Source organism: Oncorhynchus nerka, linkage group LG14 (assembly GCF_034236695.1).
Source record: "Oncorhynchus nerka isolate Pitt River linkage group LG14, Oner_Uvic_2.0, whole genome shotgun sequence".
In the NCBI taxonomy this organism is placed as follows: Eukaryota; Metazoa; Chordata; class Actinopteri; order Salmoniformes; family Salmonidae; genus Oncorhynchus; species Oncorhynchus nerka.
The window spans coordinates 10,043,880-10,063,903 of record NC_088409.1 but is presented as its reverse complement, the minus strand read 5'-3'; the positions used below and the strand labels follow the sequence as shown (position 1 = coordinate 10,063,903).

The following is a 20,024-nucleotide window of genomic DNA, read 5'->3' as shown; positions in this document are numbered from 1 at the left end:
ACCTGCATTCATTTACACAGAAGGCAAGTGTAGCCTATCATATCAGACACAATGTGTATCTGTGTTTCAATCATTTAACACACACACACACACACACACACACACACACATGCACACACAGAGGACACACACACACACAGAGGACACACACACACACACACACACATGCACACACAGAGGACACACACACACACACACAGAGGACACACACACACACACACACACACATGCACACAGAGGACACACACACACACACACACACACACACACACATAAAGAGTTCAATGAAAATAGAATATGTTTATTTTCATACAAGTTCTCTACTGGTTTTTTATCTGATACAGATCTCAACATGGACATATGCAAACCCCTTTATGAGGCCCAGATAGGAAGGACACCATGCAAAACACATCAAAGGAAACAACTGTGCTTTCTGTACCAAAACAGAGAGGTGAGAACTGCACTACCACCAGTGTAATATCCTATAGCATTATTATGGCACATCATCGCCTGACTACTAACACACCGTTGGGCCAGAAGCAGGCACTTTTAGGACAAATTCTCACAGCAGTCACTCACTATCTATGGAATCTTGATTCACTTCACATTGGTCCTACAGGAAATAAAAACACAACTCCATTAGCCTAGTGGGGCGGCAGGTAACCTAGCGGTTAGAGTGTAGGGACAGGCAGGTAGCCTAGTGGTTAGAGTGTAGGGACGGCAGGTAGCCTAGTGGTTAGAGTGGAGGAACGGCAGGTAGCCTAGTGGTTAGAGTGTAGGGACGGCAGGTAACCTAGTGGTTAGAGTGTAGGGGCGGCAGGTAGCCTAGTGGTTAGAGTGTAGGGACGGCAGGTAGCCTAGTGGTTAGAGTGGAGGAACGGCAGGTAGCCTAGTGGTTAGAGTGGAGGAACGGCAGGTAGCCTAGTGGTTAGAGTGTAGGGACGGCAGGTAACCTAGCGTTTAGAGTGTAGGGACGGCAGGTAGCCTAGTGGTTAGAGTGTAGGGACGGCAGGTAACCTAGTGGTTAGAGTGTAGGGACGGCAGGTAGCCTAGTGGTTAGAGTGTAGGGACGGCAGGTAGCCTAGTGGTTAGAGTGTAGGGACGGCAGGTAACCTAGTGGTTAGAGTGTAGGGACGGCAGGTAACCTAGTGGTTAGAGTGGAGGGACGGCAGGTAGCCTAGTGGTTAGAGTGTAGGGACGGCAGGTAGCCTAGTGGTTAGAGTGTGGGGACAGGCAGGTAGCCTAGTGGTTAGAGTGTAGGGACGGCAGGTAGCCTAGTGGTTAGAGTGTGGGACGGCAGGTAGCCTAGTGGTTAGAGTGTAGGGGCGGCAGGTAGCCTAGTGGTTAGAGTGTAGGGGCGGCAGGTAACCTAGCGGTTAGAGTGGGGGGACGGCAGGTAACCTAGTGGTTAGAGTGTAGGGACGGCAGGTAGCCTAGTGGTTAGAGTGTAGGGACAGGCAGGTAACCTAATGGTTAGAGTGTAGGGACGGCAGGTAGCCTAGCGGTTAGAGTGGAGGGGCGGCAGGTATTAGAGTATAGGGACAGCAGGTAGCCTAGCGGTTAGAGTGGAGGGACAGCAGGTAGCCTAGCGGTTAGAGTGGAGGGACGGCAGGTAGCCTAGTGGTTAGAGTGGAGGGGCGGCAGGTAGCCTAGTGGTTAGAGTGGAGGGGCGGCAGGTAGCCTAGTGGTTAGAGTGGAGGGACGGCAGGTAGCCTAGTGGTTAGAGTGTAGGGACGGGAACCGAAAGGTTGCAATATTGAATCCCCCGAGCTGATAAGGTAAAAGTCGTTCTGCCCCCAAAAACAAGGCAGTTTACTCACAGTTCCTGGGCCATCATTGAAAATAAGAATTTGTTCTTAACTGACTTGCCTAGTTTAAAAAAATACAAAAATACAAAATTGACTTATTGTCACGTTTCATGCATGTCGCACAAATAAAAATAAATACTGATGCAGTTCATGGTTCCTTTTTAGGATTGGTTTAGGAAAATTAAACATGGTATGTGTATGGGTGGGAACCATCTCTAACCAACACGTTATGCAAATTCAGCCTGAAACAAATTGAGTCATGACGGAGAGAGTTGAAAATACAATACACACCTATGTCAGAAGAGTCATGTGCTCGAGAAATATAGCAGCATGTTGGTGTTTAGGCTCTATGAAGCCGGTACTATTTATAATAGTCATTGACGCATAAACATTATCGACTTAGTTTACATTAAAATACAAAATATTAAATATGTAAAAGAAATCTGTTCAAAACGTTCGTCCATACAACGAGGTTTCAAAACAATCACAGTTAGAAACGTCTAATTTCTACTAATATTAGTCTCCCCTTCACCAAAGACCAAGAGTTACAATTTATATAATCAAAGATGATTTAAACACAGAATAGACTACCTACCTGTGCTGCGTTTTGATGAAGGAGCGCATCGCATCGAATATAACCGGGATGTATCGTCCATCTACCCACTGTTCTAATCTCACAATTCACCCGTTGGAATAATCTATTCAATCGTTAGAATAAGCCCCTTCTCCAAACATAGTCCACGGAGAATATCAACAACGTGAAGGTAAAATACTCACCACGTGTAATTTCATTGCTGTCTGTGGTCTCATAATGTTAGCGCTCATCTCCGTCTCCTCTGTAGTAGAAATCCGTTAGGACGAGACGAGGTTGTTTCCATACTTATACTTAGGAAGTGTGCCCACCCACTTTGGTGGCATTACGACTAGCGGGCTTCTTCGCTTTGCCTTCTTACAGGGTTTCTCCTTAAAATAAATGCATACTTGCTATGATTGCGTCATCACTTACGTAGACTATAGAGGCAGTTTTTTTACTCCACCTAGTTTAGCACTGGAAATAAAATGAATATTTACAATTTGATGTATAATGCCGTTAACTCATATGAACCATAGCCTTTTATAAGTTATTTAAAAAATAGTTATTCAAATAATGAAATGAACAAAGGAGGGCATTGATCATTCTTGCCTAATGCCTATACTGCCGAATGTTTAGGTTGTTATTGTCTCCTTCCTGGATGGGGAAGACCAGGTATTGGTCCAGAGAGAGGTTGGGTGATGAGGTATTGGTTCAGAGAGAGGTTGGGTGACCAGGTATTGGTTCAGAGAGAGGTTGGGTGACCAGGTATTGGTCCAGAGAGAGGTTGGGTGACCAGGTATTGGTCCAGAGAGAGGTTGGGTGACCAGGTATTGGTTCAGAGAGAGGTTGGGTGACCAGGTATTGGTCCAGAGAGAGGTTGGGTGACCAGGTATTGGTCCAGAGAGAGGTTGGGTGACCAGGTATTGGTCCAGAGAGAGGTTGGGTGACCAGGTATTGGTTCAGAGAGAGGTTGGGTGATGAGGTATTGGTTCAGAGAGAGGTTGGGTGACCAGGTATTGGTTCAGAGAGAGGTTGGGTGACCAGGTATTGGTCCAGAGAGAGGTTGGGTGACCAGGTATTGGTCCAGAGAGAGGTTGGGTGACCAGGTATTGGTTCAGAGAGAGGTTGGGTGACCAGGTATTGGTCCAGAGAGAGGTTGGGTGACCAGGTATTGGTCCAGAGAGAGGTTGGGTGACCAGGTATTGGTCCAGAGAGAGGTTGGGTGACCAGGTATTGGTTCAGAGAGAGGTTGGGTGACAAGGTATTGGTTCAGAGAGAGGTTGGGTGACAAGGTATTGGTTCAGAGAGAGGTTGGGTGACAAGGTATTGGTTCAGAGAGAGGTTGGGTGACCAGGTATTGGTCCAGAGAGAGGTTGGGTGACCAGGTATTGGTTCAGAGAGAGGTTGGGTGACCAGGTATTGGTCCAGAGAGAGGTTGGGTGACAAGGTATTGGTCCAGAGAGAGGTTGGGTGACAAGGTATTGGTCCAGAGAGAGGTTGGGTGACCAGGTATTGGTTCAGAGAGAGGTTGGGTGACCAGGTATTGGTTCAGAGAGAGGTTGGGTGATGAGGTATTGGTTCAGAGAGAGGTTGGGTGACCAGGTATTGGTTCAGAGAGAGGTTGGGTGACCAGGTATTGGTCCAGAGAGAGGTTGGGTGACCAGGTATTGGTCCAGAGAGAGGTTGGGTGACCAGGTATTGGTTCAGAGAGAGGTTGGGTGACCAGGTATTGGTCAGAGAGAGGTTGGGTGACCAGGTATTGGTCCAGAGAGGTTGGGTGACCAGGTATTGGTCCAGAGAGAGGTTGGGTGACCAGGTATTGGTTCAGAGAGAGGTTGGGTGACAAGGTATTGGTTCAGAGAGAGGTTGGGTGACAAGGTATTGGTTCAGAGAGAGGTTGGGTGACAAGGTATTGGTTCAGAGAGAGGTTGGGTGACCAGGTATTGGTCCAGAGAGAGGTTGGGTGACCAGGTATTGGTTCAGAGAGAGGTTGGGTGACCAGGTATTGGTCCAGAGAGAGGTTGGGTGACAAGGTATTGGTCCAGAGAGAGGTTGGGTGACAAGGTATTGGTCCAGAGAGAGGTTGGGTGACCAGGTATTGGTTCAGAGAGAGGTTGGGTGACCAGGTATTGGTCCAGAGAGAGGTTGGGTGACAAGGTATTGGTCCAGAGAGAGGTTGGGTGACCAGGTATTGGTTCAGAGAGAGGTTGGGTGACCAGGTATTGGTCCAGAGAGAGGTTGGGTGACAAGGTATTGGTTCAGAGAGAGGTTGGGTGACCAGGTATTGGTTCAGAGAGAGGTTGGGTGACCAGGTATTGGTCCAGAGAGAGGTTGGGTGACCAGGTATTGGTCCAGAGAGAGGTTGGGTGACCAGGTATTGGTTCAGAGAGATGTTGGGTGACCAGGTATTGGTTCAGAGAGAGGTTGGGTGACCAGGTATTGGTTCAGAGAGAGGTTGGGTGACCAGGTATTGGTCCAGAGAGAGGTTGGGTGATGAGGTATTGGTCCAGAGAGAGGTTGGGTGACCAGGTATTGGTCCAGAGAGAGGTTGGGTGACCAGGTATTGGTTCAGAGAGAGGTTGGGTGACCAGGTATTGGTCCAGAGAGAGGTTGGGTGACCAGGTATTGGTCCAGAGAGAGGTTGGGTGACCAGGTATTGGTTCAGAGAGAGGTTGGGTGACCAGGTATTGGTTCAGAGAGAGGTTGGGTGACCAGGTATTGGTTCAGAGAGAGGTTGGGTGACCAGGTATTGGTCCAGAGAGAGGTTGGGTGACCAGGTATTGGTCCAGAGAGAGGTTGGGTGACCAGGTATTGGTTCAGAGAGAGGTTGGGTGACTTGTGTCGAGCACATTTTGTGAAGACAACAACCTCACAGAAGATGAACCATATCCATCAAACCTACCATATTTCCTGGTTTATTACAGACAGAACTGTCATATACCTTACAGTGAGTGCCTTCAGAACGTCTTCACACCCCTTTACTTGTTCCACATTTTGTTCTGTTACTGCCTGAATTCAAAATGGATTTATGTATAATAATATCTCATATTGACAAAGTGAAAAGATGGGGTTTTAGATTATTATTTTTCTCCAAATGTATTGAAAAGGAAATACTGAAAAATCTCATTTACATCTACTACCATTCAAAAGTTTGGGGTAACTTAGAAATGTCCTTGTTTTTGAAAGAAAAGCACATTTTTTTGTCCATTAAAATAACATCGAATTGATCAGAAATACCATGTAGACATTGTTAATGTTATAAATTACTTTTGCAGCTGGAAACAGCTGATTTTAATGGACCTGATTTTTTCTTTGTAACGGCTGATTTGAATGGGCCTCTGTGCATAGGCGTACAGAGGCCCATTATCAGCAACCATCACTCCTGTGTTCCAACGGCCCGTTGTGTTAGCTAGTCCAAGTTTATAATTTTAAAAAGGCTAATTGATCATTAGAAAACCCATTTGCGATTATGTTAGCACAGCTGAAAACTGTTGTTTGTGATTTAAGAAGCAATAAAACTGACCTTCTTTAGACTAATTGAGTATCTGGAGCATCAGCATTTGTGGGTTCGATAACAGGCTCAAAATGGCCAGAAACAAATACCTTTCTGCTGAAACTCGTCAGTCTATTCTTGTTCTGAGAAATGAAGGGTATTCCATGCGAGAAATTGCCAAGAAACTGAAGATCTCATACAACAATGTATACTACTCCCTTCACAGAACAGTGCAAACTGGCTCTAACCAGAATAGAAAGAGGAGTGGGAGGCCCCGGTGCACACCTGATCAAGAGGACAAGTACATTAGAGTGTCTAGTTTGAGAAGCAGACGCCTCACAAGTCCTCAATTGGCAGCTTCATTAAATAGTACCCACAAAACACCAGTCTCAATGTCAACAGTGAAGAGGTGACTCCGGGATGCTGGCCTTCTAGGCAGAGTTGCAAAGAAAAAGCCATATCTCAGACTGGCCAATAAAAAGAAAAGATTAAGATGGGCAAAAGAACAGAGACACTGGACAGAGGAACTCTGCCTAGAAGGCAGAGTCGCCTCTTCACTGTTGACTTTGAGACTGGTGTTTTGTGGGTACTATTTAATGAAGCTGCCAGTCTCCCAGTGTCTATTGGAAAGCAGACTGAATCAGGTTTTCCTCTAAGATTTTGCTAAAAAACTCCCTAGTCCCTCCCGGGTGGCGCCGTGGTTAAGGGCGCTGTACTGCAGTGCCAGCTGCACCACCAGAGACTCTGGGTTCGCAGCCAGGCTCTGTCGTAACCGGCCGTGACCGGGAGGTCCGTGGGGCGACGCACAATTGGCCTAGCGTCGTCCGGGTTAGGGAGGTTTTGGCCTGTAGGGAAATCCTTGTCTCATCGCGCACCAGCGACTCCTGTGGCGGGCCAGGTGCAGTGCGCGCTAACCAAGGTTGCCAGGTGCACGGTGTTTCCTCCGATACATTGGTGCGGCTGGCTTCTGGGTTGGATGGCGCTGTGTCAAGAAGCAGTGCGGCTTGGTTGGGTTGTGTATCGGAGGACGCATGACTTTCAACCTTCGTCTCTCCTGAGCCCGTACGGGAGTTGTAGCGATGAGACAAGATAGTAGCTACTAAACAATTGGATACCATGAAATTGGGGAGAAAAAGGGGTCAAATTTAAAAATAAAAACTCCCTAGTCCTTGCCTATGACAAGCATACCCATAACATGATCCAGCCACCACCATGCTTGAAAATATGAAGAGTTGTATTGGATTTGCCCCAAACATAATGATTTGTATTCAGGACATACAGTATATTTCTTTGCCACATTTTTAGCAGTTTTCCTTTAGTGCCTTACTGCAAACAGGATGCATGTTTTGGAATATGTTTTATTCTGTACAGGCTTCCTTCTTTTCACTCTGTCATGTAGGTTAGTATTGTGGAGTAACGACAATGTTGTTGATTCATCCTCAGTTTTCTCCTGTCACAGCCATTCAATTCTGTAACTGTTTTAAGGTGACCACCAACCTCATGGTGAAATACCTGAGAGGTTTCCTTCCTCTCCGGCAACTGAGTTAGACAGGACATCTGTATCTTTGTAGTGACTGGGTGTTTTGATACATCATCCAAAGTGTAATTAATAACTTCACCATGGTCAAAGGGATATTCAATGTCTGTTTTTTTTACCCATCTACCAATAGGTGCCCTTCTTTGCGAGGCATCGAAAAACCTCCCTGCTCTTTGTGGTTGAATCTATTTTTAAATTCACTGCTCGATTGAAGGACCTTACAGATAATTGTATGCGTGGTGTCCAGAGAGGAGGTAGTCATTCAAAACTCATGTTAAAACACTATTAATGCACACAGAGGGAGTCCATGCAACTTATTATGTGACTTGTGAAGCACATTTTTAGTCCTGAACTTATTTAGGCTTTTCCATGACAAAGGAGTTAAATACGTATTGATTCAAGACTTTTCAGCTTTTCATTTATTTATTATAAAAATGTAAAAAAGTATAAAAACATGATTCCACTTTGACATTATGGTGTATGGTGTGTCGGTCAGTAAAACAATAATCTCACTTCAATACATTTTAAATTCAGGCTGTAACACAACAAAATATGTAACAAGTCAAGGGGTGTGAGTCCTTTAAGGTACTGTACTGTTTGTCTGGAATTTGTAATCAAATTCAAATTAATTATGGCTAAACCTCCTCTCACCCTAGAATTATTGACTATGCAAATACGATGTACAGGTATTAGGAAAAGTAGGACTGGGATTTATGAGGTATAAAGTATAGTTGTGTGGTTGTTTATTATTCATTCCAGTCCTGAGTGTCCACTTCCGCCTAAATATATTAACATATTCCTACAGATATTAAAATTTTCCTACAGATTTTTAAATAATTTTACTAGGCAAGTCAGTTAAGAACAAATTCTTATTTTCAATGACGGCCTAGGAACAGTGGGTTAACTGCCTGTTCAGGAGCAGAAAAACAGATTTGTACCTTGTCAGCTCAGGGATTATTATTCATTCCAGTCCTGAGTGTCCACTTCCGCCTAAATATATTAACATATTCCTACAGATATTAACATATTCCTACAGATATTAACATATTCCTACAGATATTAACATATTCCTACAGATATTAACACATTCCTAAAGATATTAACATATTCCTACAGATATTAACATATTGTCACGTTCTGACCTTAGTTCTTTTGTCATGTCTTTGTTTTAGTATGGTCAGGGCGTGAGTTGAGTGGGTCTATGTTAGTTTTTCTATGATTTGCAATTTCTGTGTTTGGCCTGGTATGGTTCTCAATCAGAGGCAGCTGTCAATCATTGTCCCTGATTGAGAACCATATTTAGGGAGCCTGTTTTCTATTGTGTTTGGTGGGTGATTATTTTCTGTTTCCTGTTGTGTGTCTGCACCAGCCAGAACTGTTTCCTGTTGTGTGTCTGCACCAGCCAGAACTGTTTCCTGTTGTGTGTCTGCACCAGCCAGAACTGTTTCCTGTTGTGTGTCTGCACCAGCCAGAACTGTTTCCTGTTGTGTGTCTGCACCAGCCAGAACTGTTTCCTGTTGTGTGTCTGCACCAGCCAGAACTGTTTCCAGTCGTTCTCTTTGTTCGTTTTGTTATTTCCGTGTTCACATAATAAATATGGACATATACCACGCTGCACCTTGGTCCTCACCTTCTTCCACCAACAAAGGCCGTTACACATATTCCTAAAGATATTAACATATTCCTACAGATATTAACATATTCCTAAAGATATTAACATATTCCTACAGATATTAACATATTCCTACAGATATTAACATATTCCTAAAGATATTAACATATTCCTACGGATATTAACATATTCCTAAAGATATTAACATATTCCTACAGATATTAACATATTCCTGCACCCCAATAGTTCCTCCCTATTTCCAAACTACACCTTTATCTGATTGACATTTAGTGTGCTGTGGAGTCCAAATATTTATTGACCTACTCTTATAACTCAACCAATTTAGATCAAAGTTATTTTTTTAACGAGGCACGTCAATTAAGAACACATTTTTATTTACAATGACGGCCTACCGGGGAACAGTGGGTTAACTGCCTTGTTCAGGGGTAGAACGACATATTTTTACCTTGTCAGCTTGGGGATTTGATCCAGCAACCTTTCGGTTACAAGAACCCCAGGACCAGCAGAAGCCAAATAACCCAATAACATCACAGATCCACCACCATATTTGACAGGTATAACCTTAACAAGGACCCCAGGGCCAGTGGAAGCTAAACAGCCCCATAACATCACAGATCCACCACCATATTTGACAGGTATAACCTTAACAAGGACCCCAGGGCCAGTTGAAGCTGAATAGCCCCATAACATCACAGATCCACCACCATATTTTACAGGTATAACCTTAACAAGGACCCCAGGGCCAGTGGAAGCCAAATAGCCCCATAACATCACAGATCCACCAGCATATTTTACAGGTATAACCGTAACAAGGACCCTAGGGCCAGTGCAAGCTAAATAACCCCATAACATCACAGATCCACCAGCATAGTTTACAGGTATAACCTTAACAAGGACCCCAGGGCCAGTGGAAGCTAAATAGCCCCATAACATCACAGATCCACCACCATATTTGACAGGTATGACCTTAACATTTAACATTTAACATTTAAGTCATTTAGCAGACGCTCTTATCCAGAGCGACTTACAAATTGGTGCTTTCACCTTATGACATCCAGTGGAACAGCCACTTTACAATAGTGCATCTAGGTCTTTTAAGGGGGGAGAAGGATTACTTTATCCTATCCTAGGTATTCCTTAAAGAGGTGGGGTTTCAGGTGTCTCCGGAAGGTGGTGATTGACTCCGCTGTCCTGGCGTCGTGAGGGAGTTTGTTCCACCATTGGGGGGCCAGAGCAGCGAACAGTTTTGACTGGGCTGAGCGGGAACTGTACTTCCTCAGTGGTAGGGAGGCGAGCAGGCCAGAGGTGGATGAACGCAGTGCCCTTGTTTGGGTGTAGGGCCTGATCAGAGCCTGGAGGTAGTGAGGTGCCGTTCCCCTCACAGCTCCGTAGGCAAGCACCATGGTCTTGTAGCGGATGCGAGCTTCAACTGGAAGCCAGTGGAGAGAGCGGAGGAGCGGGGTGACGTGAGAGAACTTGGGAAGGTTGAACACCAGACGGGCTGCGGCGTTCTGGATGAGTTGTAGGGGTTTAATGGCACAGGCAGGGAGCCCAGCCAACAGCGAGTTGCAGTAATCCAGACGGGAGATGACAAGTGCCTGGATTAGGACCTGCGCCGCTTCCTGTGTGAGGCAGGGTCGTACTCTGCGGATGTTGTAGAGCATGAACCTACAGGAACGGGCCACCGCCTTGATGTTATTTGAGAACGACAGGGTGTTGTCCAGGATCACGCCAAGGTTCTTAGCGCTCTGGGACGAGGACACAATGGAGTTGTCAACCGTGATGGCGAGATCATGGAACGGGCAGTCCTTCCCGGGAGGAAGAGCAGCTCCGTCTTGCCGAGGTTCAGCTTGAGGTGATGATCCGTCATCCACACTGATATGTCTGCCAGACATGCAGAGATGCGATTCGCCACCTGGTCGTCAGAAGGGGAAAGGAGAAGATTAATTGTGTGTCGTCTGCATAGCAATGATAGGAGAGACCATGTGAGGTTATGACAGAGCCAAGTGACTTGGTGTATAGCGAGAATAGGAGAGGGCCTAGAACAGAGCCCTGGGGGACACCAGTGGTGAGAGCACGTGGTGAGGAGACGGATTCTCGCCACGCCACCTGGTAGGAGCGACCTGTCAGGTAGGACGCAATCCAAGCGTGGGCCGCGCCGGAGATGCCCAACTCGGAGAGGGTGGAGAGGAGGATCTGATGGTTCACAGTATCGAAGGCAGCCGATAGGTCTAGAAGGATGAGAGCAGAGGAGAGAGAGTTAGCTTTAGCAGTGCGGAGCGCCTCCGTGATACAGAGAAGAGCAGTCTCAGTTGAATGACTAGTCTTGAAACCTGACTGATTTGGATCAAGAAGGTCATTCTGAGAGAGATAGCGGGAGAGCTGGCCAAGGACGGCACGTTCAAGAGTTTTGGAGAGAAAAGAAAGAAGGGATACTGGTCTGTAGTTGTTGACATCGGAGGGATCGAGTGTAGGTTTTTTCAGAAGGGGTGCAACTCTCGCTCTCTTGAAGACGGGAGGGACGTAGCCAGCGGTCAGGGATGAGTTGATGAGCGAGGTGAGGTAAGGGAGAAGGTCACCGGAGATGGTCTGGAGAAGAGAGGAGGGGATAGGGTCAAGCGGGCAGGTTGTTGGGCGGCCGGCCGTCACAAGACGCGAGATGTCATCTGGAGAGAGAGGGAGAAAGAGGTCAGAGCACAGGGTAGGGCAGTGTGAGCAGAACCAGCGGTGTCGTTTGACTTAGCAAACGAGGATCGGATGTCGTCGACCTTCTTTTCAAAATGGTTGACGAAGTCATCTGCAGAGAGGGAGGAGGGGGAGGGGAGGAGGATTCAAGAGGGAGGAGAAGGTGGCAAAGAGCTTCCTAGGGTTAGAGGCAGATGCTTGGAATTTAGAGTGGTAGAAAGTGGCTTTAGCAGCGGAGACAGAGGAGGAAAATGTAGAGAGGAGGGAGTGAAAGGATGCCAGGTCTGCAGGGAGGCGAGTTTTCCTCCATTTCCGCTCGGCTGCCCGGAGCCCTGTTCTGTGAGCTCGCAATGAGTCGTCGAGCCACGGAGCGGGAGGGGAGGACCGAGCCGGCCTGGAGGATGGGGGACATAGAGAGTCAAAGGATGCAGAAAGGGAGGAGAGGAGGGTTGAGGAGGCAGAATCAGGAGATAGGTTGGAGAAGGTTTGAGCAGAGGGAAGAGATGATAGGATGGAAGAGGAGAGAGTAGCGGGGAGAGAGAGCGAAGGTTGGGACGGCGCGATACCATCCGAGTAGGGGCAGTGTGGGAAGTGTTGGATGAGAGCGAGAGGGAAAAGGATACAAGGTAGTGGTCGGAGACTTGGAGGGGAGTTGCAATGAGGTTAGTGGAGGAACAGCATCTAGTAAAGATGAGGTCGAGCGTATTGCCTGCCTTGTGAGTAGGGGGAAGGTGAGAGGGTGAGGTCAAAAGAGGAGAGGAGTGGAAAGAAGGAGGCAGAGAGGAATGAGTCAAAGGTAGACGTGGGGAGGTTAAAGTCGCCCAGAACTGTGAGAGGTGAGCCGTCCTCAGGAAAGGAGCTTATCAAGGCATCAAGCTCATTGATGAACTCTCCGAGGGAACCTGGAGGGCGATAAATGATAAGGATGTTAAGCTTGAAAGGGCTGGTAACTGTGACAGCATGGAATTCAAAGGAGGCGATAGACAGATGGGTAAGGGGAGAAAGAGAGAATGACCACTTGGGAGAGATGAGGATCCCGGTGCCACCACCCCGCTGACCAGAAGCTCTCGGGGTGTGCGAGAGCACGTGGGCGGACGAAGAGAGAGCAGTAGGAGTAGCGGTGTTGTCTGTGGTGATCCATGTTTCCGTCAGAGCCAAGAAGTCGAGGGACTGGAGGGAGACATAGGCTGAGATGAACTCTGCCTTGTTGGCCGCAGATCGGCAGTTCCAGAGGCTACCGGAGACCTGGAACTCCACGTGGGTCGTGTGCGCTGGGACCACCAGATTAGGGTGGCTGCGGCCATGCGGTGTGGAGCGTTTGTATGGTCTGTGCAGAGAGGAGAGAACAGGGATAGACAGACACATAGTTGACAGGCTAGAGAAGAGGCTACGCTAATGCAGAGGAGATTGGAATGACAAGTGGACTACACGTCTCGAATGTTCAGAAAGTTAAGCTTACGTAGCAAGAATCTAATTGACTAAAATGATTAAAATGATAGAGTACTGCTGGGGTAGGCTAGCTGCGTTGTTGACACTACCCTAATCAAGTCGTACCGTTGAGTGTGAAGTTTCTACAATGCTGCTTATCGGGAGCTAGCTGGCTAGCTAGCAGTGTTGGTTACGTTACGTTGCGTAGGAGAACGACAATAGCTGGCTAGCTAACCTAGAAAATCGCTCTAGACTACACAATTATCTTTGAAACAAAGACGGCTATGTAGCTAGCTATGTAGCTAGCTACGATCAAACAAATCACACCGTTGGGACTGTAATGAAATGAAGTGAAAAAGTGATACTACCTGTGGAGCGACGCGGAATGCGACCGGAATGCGAAAGTTCTATTCAGTAGACGTTGGCTGGCTATTGGCTAGCTAGGAGTGTCTCCTACGTTAAGGACGACAAAATAGCTGGCTAGCTAACCTCGGTGAATTAAGATAATCACTCTAAGACTACACACTCTAAACTACACAATTATCTTGGATACGAAGACAGCAAAGACAACTATGTAGCTATCTAATACTACACTAATCAAGTCGTTCGGTTGAGTGTGATAGTTACTACAGTGCTACGGTAGCCGGTGAACGTATGCTAGCTGCTAGGCAGATAGGAGGGCGACGAAATACGATAATAACGCAATTATCACTCTAAGACTCCACACTCTAAGCTACACAATTATCTTGGATAACAAGGACCCCAGGGCCAGTGGAAGCTAAATAGCCCCATAACATCACAGATCCACCAGCATATTTTACAGGTATAACCTTAACAAGGACCCTAGGGCCAGTGGAAGCTAAATAGCCCCATAACATCACAGATCCACCAGCATATTTTACAGGTATAACCTTAACAAGGACCCCAGGGCCAGTGGAAGCTAAATAGCCCCATAACATCACAGATCCACCAGCATATTTTACAGGTATAACCTTAACAAGGACCCCAGGGCCAGTGGAAGCTAAATAGCCCCATAACATCACAGATCCACCAGCATATTTTACAGGTATAACCTTAACAAGGACCCCAGGGCCAGTGGAAGCTAAATAACCCCATAACATCACAGATCCACCAGCATATTTTACAGGCATGTCGTTATTTTCTGCTTATGAATCTTTCTTTAGACAAAGGTTCCAACACATGTAAACGCCTGGAGTTTGATAAACGGCTCTTGGATTGGAACCTTTGTTCAAATGACATGAAAATTGAATTCTGAAAATGGCGAAGGATATCAAAGATCTGGAAAGATGCTGAATGGAGGAATGATCCCTCCCAATGTATTCTCCAATCTCATCAAACATTTTAGTAAAGGTTGTGTTATCTTGGCAAGGTGAGGCAATGAAAGGTATTAAAAACAGGACTTATTTTACGAAACAAAATCTCTTTCTCTTTACAGTTGTATTATTATAAAATAATGTAACTTTACCACATTAGTGGAGCATACAATATAGCTTGGTACTATTTATTTGATTTATTACTATTTTCTTTTAGTTATTATTGCCAATCTGTATCAAGGGTGTCATTAAATATGGACTGTATATGGCTCCAGGGGCGCTGTGTGTGTGTGTGTGTGTTGTGAGATCAGCACAGAAGACAACTGCCAGTCTCTCCAGAGTTCTATTCTAAAGTTCTATTCTAAAGTTCTATTCTAAAGTTCTATTCTAAAGTTCTATTCTAAAAGTTCTATTCAAAAGTTCTATTCAAAAGTTCTGTTCTAAAAGTTCTGTTCTAAAGTTCTATTCTAAAAGTTCTATTCTAAAGTTATATTCTAAAAGTTATATTCAAAAGTTCTGTTCTAAAAGTTCTGTTCTAAAGTTCTATTCTAAAAGTTCTATTCTAAAATTCTATTCTAAAACAGGGATCAGCAGACGATCGTGACTCACCCACTGGGTGACGTACCAGACAGATGACGTAGAAAACCTAGAACAATACGTACTAGACCTACAGTCTACGTAGTTAGACACGAGCCTCATCCTCGTAGGCAGGAGGGAAACCTCGGCTGTGAAGTCACAACACCACAACGACAACACAACGATAGCTGGAGACATCCTACACACACACACGACAGTCACACCACAACCCAGCGTAACGGTAGCTGGACATCCTACACACACACGGCATCAGTGACGCGTGGACGAGGCGTGGACGCCTGGTCAGCTGTCCTGCGGTGAGGTCTCTCTCCTGACACCAACGGACTCACAAAGGAGACGTGGTGAGAGGAGGTAAACCATCTACTACACAGCTTAGCCCTGTCCCTCTGACCAAGTCAAAACCCTTACCCACACACCAATTACATATCACAATGCTGCACCCTTTGGTGGCTAGCCTAGCAGTACTGTTTTCACAGACTAGACTGCTGGCTTTGGCCCATAAATAACGTGCCAAATGGCACCATATTCCCTATATAGTGCACTACATTTCACCAGGCTCCATAGGGCTCTTGTCAAAAGTAGTGCACTATAGAGGGAATAGGATGCCATTTGGGACACATCCCAACAACTACTATTGTGATTTATCTTTACTACTTTTGGAAGCGGTCGATGGCAGAGCTTTAAATCAGAGATTTTAGTCATGTTTGCTGTAATTTACAACTTGTCAAAAGGTTCACGTCAAATGCGTTCGTTGGTTAAATCTTTGTTTAGATTCTGCAGCGACGCAGCGATCTCAGATTTAAATACAAAACAAGCAGAAAGATTAAAAGATTATGTTTCCTGCATAATGTAGCATAGGGTTAAGAGGCCAAATGGAACCCTCTTCCCTGTTTAGTGCACTATTTTTGACCAAGGCCAATAGGGCTCCGGTCAAATGTAGTGCACTATATAGGGAATAGGGCGCCATTTGGCGGACACGACAAGGAATCTCATGCCATCTCATTTGCATCCTCTGCAGTCTGATATGAGAGGTTTCACTCTTTTCCCTTTGTTTAGCCATTCGTTCCCATGTGTTCCTGTCAGCCTGCAAAGCTAACCAAACACAATCCATTTCCATAACAGATCTCACAAATGAATGGAAAAAGGGAACCTTAACTGATAGCTGGCCTCTAGCCCTGAACAACAGTCTGTTATGAGAGAGAGAGCCTGGTACAACCTGAACAACAGTCTGTTATGAGAGAGAGAGTCTGATACAACCTGAATAACAGTCTGTTATGAGAGAGAGAGAGAGCCTGGTACAACCTGAACAACAGTCTGTTATGAGAGAGAGAGTCTGGTACAACCTGAACAACAGTCTGTTATGAGAGAGAGAGAGAGAGTTTGGTACAACCTGAACAACAGTCTGTTATGAGAAAGAGAGAGAGAGAGAGAGTTTGGTACAAACTGAACAACAGTCTGTTATGAGAGAGAGAGTTTGGTACAACCTGAACAACAGTCTGTTATGAGAGAGAGAGAGTCTGGTACAACCTGAACAACAGTCTGTTATGAGAGAGAGAGAGAGAGTTTGGTACAAACTGAACAACAGTCTGTTATGAGAGAGAGAGTTTGGTACAACCTGAACAACAGTCTGTTATGAGAGAGAGAGAGAGTCTGGTACAACCTGAACAACAGTCTGTTATGAGAGAGAGAGCCTGGTACAACCTGAATAACAGTCTGTTATGAGAGAGAGAGTTTGGTACAACCTGAACAACAGTCTGTTATGAGAGAGAGAGCCTGGTACAACCTGAACAACAGTCTGTTATGAGAGAGAGAGAGTCTGGTACAACCTGAACAACAGTCTGTTATGAGAGAGAGAGAGAGCCTGGTACAACCTGAACAACAGTCTGTTATGAGAGAGAGCCTGGTACAACCTGAACAACAGTCTGTTATGAGAGAGAGTGCCTGGTACAACCTGAACAACAGTCTGTTATGAGAGAGAGCCTGGTACAACCTGAACAACAGTCTGTTATGAGAGAGAGAGAGAGAGTTTGGTACAAACTGAACAACAGACTGTTATGAGAGAGAGAGCCTGGTACAACCTGAACAACAGTCTGTTATGAGAGAGAGAGAGAGAGAGAGAGAGAGCCTGGTACAACCTGAACAACAGTCTGTTATGAGAGAGAGAGCCTGGTACAACCTGAACAACAGTCTGTTATGAGAGAGAGAGAGAGCCTGGTACAACCTGAACAACAGTCTGTTATGAGAGAGAGAGAGAGAGAGAGAGAGAGAGAGAGAGAGAGAGAGAGAGAGAGAGAGAGCCTGGTACAACCTGAACAACAGTCTGTTATGAGAGAGAGAGACAGAGAGAGAGAGAGAGAGAGAGTTTGGTACAACCTGAACAACAGTCTGTTATGAGAGAAAGCCTGGGACAACCTGAACACTATAAGCAGCATACCTCAGTGAACAGTACGATACGTATTAAATCAAACTCGAATACACTGGATAAATATAATTTATTCCACAATCTAATAATAGAAATACACAAATATCAAACAACTTACACTACCTTCAACGATCATAAGGTCATATTACACACAGATCATAATGACATATTACACACAGATCATAATGACATATTACACACAGATCATAATGACAGATTACACACAGATCATAATGACATATTACACACAGATCATAATGACATATTACACACAGATCATAATGACATATTACACACAGATCATAATGACATATTACACACAGATCATAATGACATATTACACACAGATCATAATGACATATTACACACAGATCATAATGACACATTACACACAGATCATAATGACATATTACACACAGATCATAATGACAGATTACACACAGATCATAATGACATATTACACACAGATCATAATGACATATTACACACAGATCATAATGACATATTACACACAGATCATAATGACATATTACACACAGATCATAATGACATATTACACACAGATCATAATGACATATTACACACAGATCATAATGACATATTACACACAGATCATAATGACATATTAAACACAGATCATAATGACATATTACACACAGATCATAATGACATATTACACACAGATCATAATGACAGATTACACACAGATCATAATGACATATTACACACAGATCATAATGACATATTACACACAGATCATAATGACATATTACACACAGATCATAATGACATATTACACACAGATCATAATGACATATTACACACAGATCATAATGACATATTACACACAGATCATAATGACATATTACACACAGATCATAATGACATATTACACACAGATCATAATGACATATTACACACAGATCATAATGACATATTACACACAGATCATAATGACATATTACACACAGATCATAATGACGTATTACACAAAGTTCTATTTGTAAATGTGTTCATCTTTTGTTGTTCGTACACGAGAGAGAAATCTGTTTTCAGACAGTGAGTGGATGGAGAGTCTGACAGTCATGTGCCAGTCTCTCTGGCCAGTCAGTTGCATGCGTGGCAGACTCAGGCGGGGATGCTATTGACCAGGCCCAAGGTTACAGTAGGTTTGCTGGAGGACTGGAGGTATTACCAACCAACCCCTGGCCTGCGGCGTGTTGACCAGACCAGACCTTGGGCCGGCTGGACACACAGTGTAGAGGATCCATGTGAGCTCTGTGACCTTCTCGTGTTCTCCGGAGCCGGAGCCTTGCGGTCTTCCTCAGAGTTCTCATTTCGCCATGTTTTTCATCTCTCAGTTTCCATGCCTCTCCAACATAAATCAACTGGACAAAACTTTATGTCTGCATCCCAAATGGCACCCTATTCCCTATATAGTCCCCTACTTTTGATCATGGGCCCTGGTCAAAACTAGTGTACTATATAGGGAATAGGGTGCCATTTGGGACCTCACCTATTTGTGCTTGACGCAACTTTTACATTTAACTAAGCAAGTCAGTTAAGAACAAATTCTTATTTACAATGACGGCCTACCCGGCCAAACCTGGACGACGCTGGGCCAATTGTGCGCCGCCCTTTGGGACTCCCAATCACAGCCGGATGTGATACAGCCTGGATACGAACCAGGGACTGTAGTGATGCCTCTTGCATTGAGATGCTGTGTCTTAGACCTCTTCGCCACTCGGGAGCGTAACGTCACAAAGGCAATTGAAATGAGGGACCAATATGGGACATGTCTTCTGACGAGGCTTCCAGACGTCAACCTGCTGTGGAGTCTGTGTCAGTGAAAGCAGGGAGTCACATGACATCTTGGGAAGCAGGGAGTCACATGACATCTTGGGAAGCAGGGAGTCACATGACATCTTGGGAAGCAGGGAGTCACATGACATCTTGGGAAGAGAATAGCACTGGAACTCCATCCGACAAGTTAAACTGCAGCTGATGTGGTGGTTGGCTTTTCTCCTGCTGTGGTGTTTTTTTTAAATAACAGGAGAAACCGTAGACTTAGCAGTGATGCGCAAATTGAGGAGGAATGGAAGTATCTGTTTATGTGCTGTTGGGTTGTTTTTGTTAGTTCAAAATGTTTTTGTTTGGTTGTCAATGACTTTGTCAATGATTACATTTCAAATGGGATAAATGTTTGGGAATGAGTTGAAATGTGATTTATAAGCGTGATTAATACCCAAACGTCTGGTCCAAGAGGGTTAATGAGGTAACCAGAACACGTCCAGGTGGAACCAGGCTAGGCGAGGTCAGGAGGTCATAGTTATCCGTCAGCCAATGGAACAACCTGGAGATTCCCAGACATGACTATACTTTCCTTTATTAACTCTCTAAACACGAAATGCTTTCAATTCTTTATTATGTCCTCCAGCCATATCAATACCAGCTAACACTCTGCTATGTCCTCCAGCCATATCAATACCAGCTAACACTCTGCTATGTCCTCC

General features: G+C 45.1%; 1 protein-coding gene across 2 annotated transcripts in view; it reads right to left on the bottom strand.

Annotated features, from left to right (window-relative positions):
- The window catches only part of LOC135575119 (tumor necrosis factor receptor superfamily member 11B-like), a 28,306-nt gene extending 25,508 nt beyond the window's left edge, over positions 1-2,798 (bottom strand). The window contains exon 1 of one of the 2 annotated variants that reach the window (XM_065027331.1): positions 2,586-2,798. In XM_065027331.1, the coding sequence (XP_064883403.1) occupies positions 2,586-2,633 (48 nt within the window). In that variant the 5' untranslated portion in view covers positions 2,634-2,798. The remainder of the gene's footprint in view (positions 1-2,585) is intronic. The other variant, XM_065027330.1, reaches the window with a different exon arrangement.
- Positions 2,799-20,024: the final 17,226 nt, after the last annotated feature.